This window comes from Protomyctophum bolini (assembly GCF_963924005.1).
Source record: "Protomyctophum bolini genome assembly, chromosome: 17".
Taxonomy (NCBI): Eukaryota; Metazoa; Chordata; class Actinopteri; order Myctophiformes; family Myctophidae; genus Protomyctophum; species Protomyctophum bolini.
The window spans coordinates 18119804-18130714 of record NC_137878.1 but is presented as its reverse complement, the minus strand read 5'-3'; the positions used below and the strand labels follow the sequence as shown (position 1 = coordinate 18130714).

Here is a 10911-nt window from a genome sequence, read left to right as displayed (position 1 = left end):
GTAGCACAGTTTGCGAGGATGAAAGCTGATGCACTGACTCTGGTGCTTGGCATGTCCCGTTGTCTTCAGTGTGTTGTCCATTCCAGCATGCTGTGGTTGAGGTATACTCGTCCAGATGCTTGCTGAAGCAATTTTGTGGTAACAATTGGAAGCCTTAGACACAAGGTGTGACTGATTCTCGAGTTCCATGGAAGGTGCAGCAATTCATGTGTGGATACTGAGGACATAGAAGGACAGGGCCAGGAAGCCGGTCCCCAGCATATCCGCGGTGGCTGTCAGGTAGGGGATGGAGTAGCTGTCAGGGTCTGTCCCATGGCTCCAATGCCAGTTAACCATCCAGTCAGCCAGGTAGAGCAGGATCATCACCTGCAGAAGTGCAACAGTTAAGTAGGAGGCAACAAAGGTGAACATCGGGTTACCTCCCCTCAGACCGGTGAGGGTGTAAAGGAAGACCAAGTGTCCGGGGACAACAAGGAGCAGAAGCACACGGGCCGAGCGAGAATTCAGCATCGGACCGAAGAAGGTGGTGCAGGGTGAGGGGCACCTCCTGGCAGAGGGGTTTGGGTCCCCCATTGGAAGGCCATTCATGTGCAGATAGGTGGAGATTCTACTGGCTTGAATTGCGACTAGGTTTCCTCCCACTCCATTGATGACTGGAGTGAAGACAGCCATGCCATCGAAGTTTGGATTGGAGACGGTCTTCTTTAAGATGAGACCGCCAATGCTGCTGATGAACAAAGAGAATATGACAGGCTTCCAGCCTGAGTAAAGCACCTCCCTGGTGGAGGGGACACCCCTAGCAATGAGCACCCACAAAGGACACAATGCCACGAACAGCAAACACACTAATGTGTCAACATAGTAATTGTTCTCTAGCTGCACATACAGTCCAGTTGAGATGCTTGCCAGCAGAGACACGATGATGACGTCTCCCAAGCTGGAAGCCAGGGGTGTGGTCACATTGTCAGGGTTTATCCCCACCTTCCTGGATGCAATGACCACACCGATAATCATCAGCCCTAGCAGCAGAGAGGCTATGAAAGCAGTGGCCACACTGGACGCACACAGCAAAACGGCATGACCCAGCCTGAACTGTTGCTCTGAGATAGAGCCAAAAATAACCGCAACTATAGAGGCGACAAAACCACAAACAGTGGCTTGGACCTGGATGAGGGCCAAGTTGCCTATGATCATCCTCCACATGTCCTGGGCCTTGTCCATCAACCCAGTGTTAGAAGCTGTTGAGAGTCTTGAAGCCAGTGTCATCCCCAAGTCACCTTTGAGCCCCATTAGCCCTGGAATCAGTATGAAGATGTAGTTCACGTCTGTAAACACATCCCAGTGCTGAACAATGTCTAGTACATATCCCGCTGCCACAGTCCCGAACCCGGCGAACAGGAATGGTAACATTACCTGGTAAAGGATAGCAAAGGAGGTCTCATTCAGAGGTGCTGGTGGTTTGGGGCTCCGGTCAGTGGTGCTGGCGATAATGCTCTCATTGCTCTGGCTGGCATTCACCATCATCTCTGACCAGTTGTTGCCATCAGTCTTACTCGCTTCGTCCGCGACTGAGGTGACCTCTGTGAGCTCGTATGCGTCTCCAGGGGTGTTGTCACGTGTAACCTCGTCTAGGTGCTTGGCAAGGATGACCGACTGAACAGATCCATTAGAGTTAAGGAAGGTTGGCATCCTATCCATTACCCCAGAGGAAATGTAGATGCTGATGTCTAGAGGGGTTGTGGCAGGTGGTGGTGTAGGCTGAAGGAGGGTTGGAGGGCAACTTGTGGTCAGCAGCAAGGGGGCACTATCCCCTGCCCCTGCTGCCCCTGGTGGTGTGATGGGAGCCATCCTTGTCCAAGTAGTGTGACATAAACCGCTGGCTACTGTTGAGTTCCACTGTATAGACTTGACGGAAGCTGTTCAAGGTAGTGTGATCTAACTTAACCCTTTGGGGACCTTGAAGTCGTGCTGTAGAGACTGGATGCAAGAAGTTCTCGCATGCTTTGTCTACTTTTCTCTGTCTCACTCTCACTCTCGCTCTCACACTCACTCTCAGTCATCATCAGTACTGATGACTGAGGTTTCTACGATACCTTATATAAAGACTGATGTCACCCACATAACTGTCACTATGGATGTCTAACGATGCCAATTTGCACAGGTGACTTTGCAGTTCATTGAACAATCTTGTCTGCAAATCCTTCTCTGGCACTTACTTTCAACAGAAACAGTTGTCTGCTGTAGTTTTCCATTGAAATAAAATGTCTCTTCATTGATCGAAACACAGGAACGCACCCATGGTGCCGCCCGATTCCGGCGAGCCGCCCCGCGTCCGAAACGGTTGAGAAATGACAGTTACCGTGTGGGGGTCCCTCTACTGTACTGTACTGTCACTGTACTGGCACACCCGAAATCACCATATATACAGTTAATATGTGCGTGTGTGTTTGTGTGTGTGTTAGTTTGCGCACAGGTGGTGAAAAACAACCATGCTGTTTTCGTGCTCAGGCGCACCCAGCCACCCACCCACCCACACACATAGTTCCGTAAGGGAGTGGTTGCACCACTCAAAAAGAAACAAAACTACTTTGGTACTCACTCACCGAAACAAAGGCAGTTTTGTGTCATTGAAAGTCTATTCTCCAGGGTGGGAAATTGGGAATCCTCTCAGTACCCCACCCTCTCTGTATAATATACCTTGCCTTCGGGTATATTATAAGGGTAAAGTTGGGTTAACATGGTTTAACATTTCTGAGGTCAGGCAGGGTTATGGTTAAGTTTAGGTTTAGGTATAGTCTACTGAGGTCAGGTCAGGGTCAGCTATTTAAAATGCTCATTTGTTAATTGTATGGTCTTCTTTCTCTCAACTTCAGTGTTCTGTGACATTCAGTGAAATTTTGCATGCACATTCCCACTATAGGCGGAGGAAGAAATGGCACTTAAAATGTTCAAATCAGCCTCATGGTGGCGCTATAACAGGCCGATTCATGTTTTTACTTATAACTGCACCAATGTGTGTAAAACTGTATATTCGCACTCCTGAGACCAAGTTGAGGACAAAGTGACTTTCTTATATTACTTATTTTATCTGAATTTCAGCAAATGGGTACACATGATTTCTATAATCATGTGAAAATTTGCATGCACATTTCCACTACATTTATTTTGCCACTGAATGGGAATTGGGGTGAATAATTAAAAAAAAAACATTGTCCAAATGAAAACATAACGATAATGACGAACAAAAAAAGGTATTAATTAGTTATTTAGTTTTTAGTTTTCAAATAGTACTGCTTAATTCCCAAAAGGTGTAAAGTGCAGACTTGCAAGTTGCAATGAGAAAATTCCAAGGCACTCTGTCTTTAGTGAAAAAATATAAAAATATATAAAATGATTTATTGATGAGCAAGGCAACACAAAAAGGAGTCCAACGCATATCAACCTACAAGGTCTTCCTTCGTCAGGGTCTATATGAAAAAACCCTTTTAGTCAGGTGAAACCTAGCCTCTGAAACCCAGACGCTTTTATCTCCAGGGAGAAAAAAAAAGTCTGGGACCAAGTCCACTTCAATTCGGCATAGAGTAGTGCAAACGTCGATCACTCTCTGCTGATTTCTGATCATCTGCACCTTTGTTAAATTGACGCACACACGCACACCCGTACACACACACACACACACACTCCTCTCTCTCTCTCTCTCTGTCGGTCTAATTAATTAGTCTCATGTCGCGCAGCTGCGTCTAGATTCTCCCGGCGGATCCTGCCGGGAGCTGCCTATGCCATAGAAAGCATACAGTAGGTGGACCCCAGGCTACGTGAAACCTGACATACAACAGGCCCGTTTTTATTAGCTACCCAATGGGAGTCTGACCCCATACTCTGAAACACCGCCTAAGCCAATGGGAGTTTGACTCTGAACCAATAGTGCTTCTAGTAGCGACCTAGTCATGCTTGGCTCGCTGCTCCCTAAGCCCTGAAACACTGCGGGTACAGGCTTTAGTTTCAGTATACTATTGGTCCGACAACGACAACCTTCCCTAACGTTACCATAACCGCAAGCACGGAGCAGCGCATGTTCGCCAACCTTAATGCATGTCAAGGGGCGGCGGCTGTGGCTCTGGAGGTAGAGCAGGTCGTCCAATGATCCCTTGGTAGGCGGTTCGAATCCCGGCTCTTCCTGTCCACATGACGAAGTCGCCTTGGGCAAGACACTGAACACTACATTGCCTCTAATGAGTTGGTTGATGTGAGCTTGCCACCATTGGTGTGGGAAGTGAGGACGCTGGCGTCGAATGTTCACCACTTCACCTCTCAATGTATGAATGAACCATTGTAAAGCACTTTGAGCACCTGGAAAAGTGCTTGGAAAAAACGCATGTTCGGAAACCTTAATCTAATCGTTTTCTGCATGTCGGTCCTATGGTATGTTGGATAAGGGTGCGCACCCCAACACTGCAATGCTGCAGCGCGAAGCAAGTGACAGCTAATGTTGTGAGATAACTGTAGCTACAGGAAAGCCATAACAAAACAGTGATTGAACCAACAGCAGAATATCGGAAACGAACGGACAGATGCACAATGGAGACAGCGCTTGTTTCACCTGACAGTTAATGATACCGTGTTATTCTTGTTTGTTTATAATCTTACCTGTATCACCAAAGAGAACCCATTTATAAGAGCCACTGACTGATCCCTGCAGTAGTAGGACTTTGTAAAATAACAAAATAAAGGAGTAGCACGGTTTGGAAGGATGAAAGCTGATGAACTGGCCTTGGTGGTTGTCTTCAGTGTGTTGTCCATTCCAGCATGCTGTGGTTGAGGTATACTCGTCCAGATGCTCGCTGAAGCAGTTTTGTGGTATCAATTGGAAGCCTTAGACACGAGGTGCGAGTGTGATTCTAGTAGCTGTTATGACCGTTGACATTGAGTTCCATGGAAGGTGCAGCAATTCATATGTGGATACTGAGGACATGGAAGCACAGGGCCAGGAAGCCGGTCCCCAGCATATCTGCGGTGGCTGTCAGGTAGGGGATGGAGTAGCTGTCAGGGTCTGTCCCATGGCTCCAATGCCAGTTGACCATCCAGTTAGCCAGGTAGAGCAGGATCATCACCTGCAGAAGTGCAACAGTTAAGTAGGAGGCAACGAAGGTGAACATCAAGTCACCTCCCCTCAGACTGGTGAGGGTGTAAAGGAAGACCAGGTGTCCGGGGACAACAAGGAGCAGAAGCACACGGGCCGAGCGAGAATTAACCATCGGACCGAAGAAGGTGGTGCAGGGTGAGGGGCACCTCCTGGCAGAGGGGTTTGGGTCCCCCATCGGAAGGCCATTCATGTGTAGATAGGTGGAGATTCTACTGGCTTGAATTGCGACTAGGTTTCCACCCACCCCATTGATTACTGGAGTGAAGACAGCCATGCCATCGAAGTTTGGATTGGAGACGGTCTTCTCTAAGATGAGACCGCCAATGCTGCTGATGAACAAAGAGAATATGACAGGTTTCCAGCCTGAGTAAAGCACCTCCCTGGTGGAGGGGACACCCCTAGCAATGAGCACCCACAAAGGACACAATGCCACGAACAGTATACACACTAATGTGTTGACATAGTAATTGTTCTCTAGCTGCACATACAGTCCAGTTGAGATGCTTGCCAGCAGAGACACGATGATGACGTCTCCCAAGCTGGAAGCCAGGGGTGTAGTCACATTGTCAGGGTTGATCCCCATCTTCCTGGATGCAATGACCACACCGATAATCATCAGCCCTAGCAGCAGAGAGGCTATGAATGCGGTGGCCACACTGGACGCACACAGCAAAACGGCATAACCCAGCCTGAACTGTCGCTCTGAGATAGAGCCAAAAATAACTGCAACTATAGAGGCGACAAAACCACAAACTGTGGCCTGGACCTGGATGAGGGCCAAGTTGCCTATGATCATCCTCCACCTGTCCTGGGCCTTGTCCATCAACCCAGTGTTAGACGCTGTTGAGAGTCTTGAAGCCAGTGTCATCCCCAAGTCACCTTTGAGCCCCATTAGCCCTGGAATCAGTATGAAGATATAGGTCACATCTGTAAACACCTTCCGGTGCTGAACAGTGTCTAGTACATATCCTGCTGCCACAGTCCCGAACCCAGCGAACAGGAATGGTAACACTACCTGGTAAAGGATAGTAAAGGAGGACTCATTCAGAGGTGCCAGTGGTTTGCGGCTCCGGTCGGTGTTGTCGGGGCTCCAGTCAGTGGTGCTGGTGACAATGCTCTCATTGCTGGCATTTCTGGCATTAACCATCATCTTTGGCCAGTTGTTGCCATCAGTCTCACTTGCTTCGTCCACGACTGAGGTGACCTCTGTGAGCTCCCTACATACCCCAGAGGACATGTAGATGCTGATGTCTAGAGAGGTTGTGGCGGGTGGTAGTGTAGGCTGAAAGAGGGTTGGAGGGCAACTTGTGCTCAAGGGCAAGGGAGCATCTTCCCCTGCCCCTAGTGTTGTGATGGGAGCCATGGAGACACCACCCTTGTCCAAGTTAGTGTGACCTAACCCGCTGGCAAGATCCGCTGTATAGACTTTGACAGAAGCTGTCCAAGGTATTGTAATCTACCTTTACCCCTTTGGGGACCTTGAAGTGGTGCTGTGGAGACTGGATGCAAGAAGTTCTCGCATGCTCGGCATGCTCTGTCTACTTTTCTCTGTCTCACTCTCACTCTCGCTGTCACACTCGCTCTCAGTCATCATCAGATTACTTCGATGTCTGAGGTTTCTACGATACCCTATATATAAAGACCGATGTCACCCACGTACAGTAACTGTCAATATGGACGTCTAACAATGCCAATTTGCACAGGTGACTTTTAGAACCCCCTGTATTAGGCTATAGAGTCTATAGCCTATCCCGAAATGCCAAAAGCTTGAAGCCTGTATACTGGCATTCTTGAGGAAAAGTACTTAATGTGTTATTTCTGTATGATTTTGATGTGCTGAAATGTCACTGTTTCGTCAGAAATTGAGTAATTAGTAAAATGAATCACTAAAAACTGGAAATGGGATATAATTATCATAAATAATTGTGCTAAATGTGTTGTTTCTACATGACCTTTATGTGCTGAATCCATTTCTGTCATATACCGAGTGATACCAGTCACTGTTTTGTTTGAGTAATTAGCATAATTAATCACTAAAAACTGGAGCCCTGGGGCTCTGGTGGAGATTCTTGCTGTCCATCGAGAAAGTGTTGTTCCAAAGAACTGACACCCTCAGTCCAGTGCTCTGGTGGAGACTCCAGCCACACATCCAGCTGTTGTGGTTCCAAAGAACTGGAACCCTCACTAGAGCCCTGGCGCTCTGGTGAAGACTCCAGCCACACATCTGGATGTTGTGCTTCTCAGGAGCCATGACGTTCTGGTGACTCCTGCCATTCACAGAGTGAAAAATAGACCCCAAAGACACGTCAATTCAAATCATCAGAACATCTAAGGGTAGCCATACATCAAAGAAGCGCTGTTCTCTTCTCACCTCTGTCTACTACTGTCACTCCCTACGGTCCCTACAGTCGTCAGGAGCTATGTTAGCTTATGGCTGTGACTTGTTCTCAGTCTGCTGCTTGTGCTCTGCTAAACACCGTTTCTCCATAGGACTTCATTGCTGTCATGGCTGCTATGGTTCATTGCCTCTACACGCTTACCACTCCCCCCTCCCCTCCTGGACATTTAGGTTTTTTTTCCAGATAGATGTCTCTGAGTAATGCATTGGGTTTACAACCAACCTAAAGTATAGTGCCACCCTAACTACTTCACAGTTCACACCAATAACTGACCCCTGACCTCTTCACAGAGCTCTAGTGCCGTCCTGACCAGGAGTACTATTCCATTCACTATATTTAAATGTATTCACCAACAATACATTTTAGTCTATGGAACGGCATATTATTAGGGGACTTCTAAAACGGCCAGAAACCATGCACTCACCGTCTTGGTTCTCATATCCCCGGGCACCAGACAGTAATGTGTACATTGCAGCTATGTGGCTGTAACTCATTCTGGGGGTGAGTTCTACAAAGCAGAAATCCCCATTATATTTATAGAATAGGTATTTATAGAATGTCGCTCCATTGAATTCAATGTGTTTTGGCTTTTGGGTCATCACCAGGGGCCTATTGTATACATTACTTTTCCCAGGATGTTTTGCCTAAAACATCACCATGTTGTTGAAAAAACGGGGACCCTTATTTCACCAACAGTGGATTCTTATTTGGGTTACATTGAACTTTCAAAAAATGCTAAATACTACTATAAATACTACATCAAAATCATATAGAAACAAGCACAATTATTTGTCAGAATTATAGCCCATTTCCATTTTCTTTTAATAAATTATGCAAATTACTCAATTTCTGACCACACAGTGACCCGTATCACTCGGCATATGGCAGAAATGGATTCAGCACATCATATAGAAACAACCCATTAAGTACTTTTCCTCAAGAATACCTATACAGGGTCATTTTCCAATGGGTTTTTTCCATTTCAGGTCTGGTACTGTGGCTTTGATGAATGCATTTCTCACCATGGGTCCATGCATGGTAATGTTTTCAGTTGAGTAATATACCATTCTGTTAACCAACCCAACTTCTTTCCATTTACAATTTAGGCATTTAGCACGCTTTCTTTCTTTCTTTCTTTTTGTTGAAAAAGCTGATCACAAGTAGTCACATTGTACACATTGTGAGATAGTAGATGGAGTATTCTCTGACTTAATTATTGTAGTATGGTTCAGAGACAGGTCGAAATGGAAAGGAAAGTTCTGATTATACACTAACACAAAATCTATACACTTTAAAAGGTCACCTCACCAGTGCTTATGTTGATACAACATCACTGCCACTTCACACAAACTTTACACGCAAATCAGCTGTTATACTGAACCTCCTTTCCTCCACATTGTCACACCATAAACAAGTTGTGTGCCGGATGGATGCGGGAATAAGGTGATATTTCCCGAACAGCTACTACACAAGGGTACTGTTTGTATTCGTTGTGCCATTGCGTGATCAGCCTGTCTAACTGTAAATTCCTGTTGGCTCATTTCCCATCTGTTTTGCCATAACACAAGCTTCACTACAGTATCATGTCAAAAGATTAAGCAGTACCAAAACAATCACTTTGATTTTGTTGTGCAAAATATATTAAAGGGATTTTATTTATTTATTTATGTATAATGTATCATCGGGAATGATGTGCTTGGTGGTTGCTAAGAGAAACGTTATATTGATATTAATTTATTTGTGCATTATATGCCATATATGGCTCAAGTGCGTACCATCAAAACTGTGGGACAAGTAGCGTGCCAAAAAGGGTTACTCCATTAAAATAATAATAATAAATAAAGTGTGGGGCCGGCCACTGAAAAAGCTTGGTCACCTCAGATCTGTCATTAGTTGAGGGCAGAGTCACAACAGAAACAGAAACTGCTCTCAGTTTCAAATGATTGTGGCAAAGGAAAAGAGAAAGAAAAACACATTGTGATTCTGTTCAACTTCTTGTACTGCCAGGAACAAAAAGCCATATCAACGAATGTCAGTCAAACCACAAACCAATCAATACATGCACACACGCCCACACAATACATATCTATCTGCACAAACATGCACACACCTACAAAAACTAAAAATGTTATATAGTAGATGGGAAAGACATCAGTGTTTGTAAGAGTATGAGGAAACTGTATTTTGAGTCTGTTCAATTCAAAGTGAGATTTTCTGTGAAGTTCTTTATATGATTCGGCACAGTCAGTATGTCAATCAATGGCTGGGTTTCCCAAAGAAAGTTTGTGTTGCACGTAGCTTGAACACACCCCTCTAGGCCACACACAGAAACCTGTGTGCGGCCTAATTGACTGCATGGCAGCCCATCAGACACTATGTCCTTTTTTGGGAAATACTGTCAAACAACAACAACAACAACATAGAAATAGACAACCTAGACTAGAGCACAGCCATACCTGTCCTCATTGCACACACACGTAAGGCCTCTGCATGAATACATTACATTTACATACTCTTTAGCCTACACACAGTGGTGACTTTCTTCATCTCATTTAAATATAAAAACTTTGAAATGAAATAAACATGTTTAGGCCTACTTCAGCATCAAAGAAATTAGATTGATATTGATATTGATATTGCCATATCGGTCAGGCCGGTATGGCAGGCCTCAGGCCTACCAATATAGGCCTCAGGCCTATCATATAGGCCTCAGGCCTACCAGGCCTCAGGCCTACCATTGCGTGGCACATCTATGCACGGAATATATGTTCACAGTGAAAGGGGGTGTTGTTGCAAGTTCTTCTCAACAAGCACGCCCACTCACTATGCATACTCACTATGCATATTTCCTTGGGAAACCCAGCCAATATTATTAATGTCATTTATTAATTTTAATTATCACACCGTTACTTGGAAAACAATATCAATCAACATGGCTTGCCAGTTGTGAATGACGATATTATGATGGTGTACATTTTTACTATGAATTTTAACGCACTTAACTTTAATCATTCAAATGTAGAACATTCATAATTATGTTAATAACATATGTACAATCGCGTTGACGCGTTCCATGACTCTGTGGGACTGCTAACTACTTCAGGTAGTTCATTGCATTCATCTCGTCCCAGTCTAACTTAGTTCCATAATTTGGCTAGTCTGCTGGTGTAGTTCGTACAGTAAGAACATTATTATTTACTTGACAGCAGGTCACAGACTCTACCTGGCAACTGCCCTTGCCCCCAGCAATCTTTTCACCTCTGACCCAGATGTAGGCCACATAACCTACCAGGACAGCAATTGACCATATGCACACCACGGCCATCTTGCCAGCAAGGTGGTAACTAGATGCAATTTCCCAAGTGTTTG

At 45.4% G+C, this 10911-nt stretch overlaps 2 protein-coding genes across 2 annotated transcripts; both read right to left on the bottom strand.

The window, feature by feature from the left end:
- Positions 1-204: 204 nt before the first annotated feature.
- LOC308331637 (solute carrier family 41 member 1-like) lies at positions 205-1848 on the bottom strand (the record flags this gene model as incomplete). The annotated part of the gene is made up of 1 exon (XM_080787127.1): positions 205-1848. One exon carries the CDS (start codon positions 1846-1848, stop codon positions 205-207), a length of 1644 nt encoding a protein of 547 aa, XP_080643253.1.
- Positions 1849-4949: 3101 nt separating this feature from the next.
- On the bottom strand, positions 4950-7394 carry LOC308331636 (solute carrier family 41 member 1-like; the record flags this gene model as incomplete). Its single annotated transcript, XM_080787126.1, has 2 exons — positions 4950-6425; positions 7329-7394. 2 exons carry the CDS (start codon positions 7392-7394, stop codon positions 4950-4952), a joined length of 1542 nt encoding a protein of 513 aa, XP_080643252.1.
- Positions 7395-10911: the final 3517 nt, after the last annotated feature.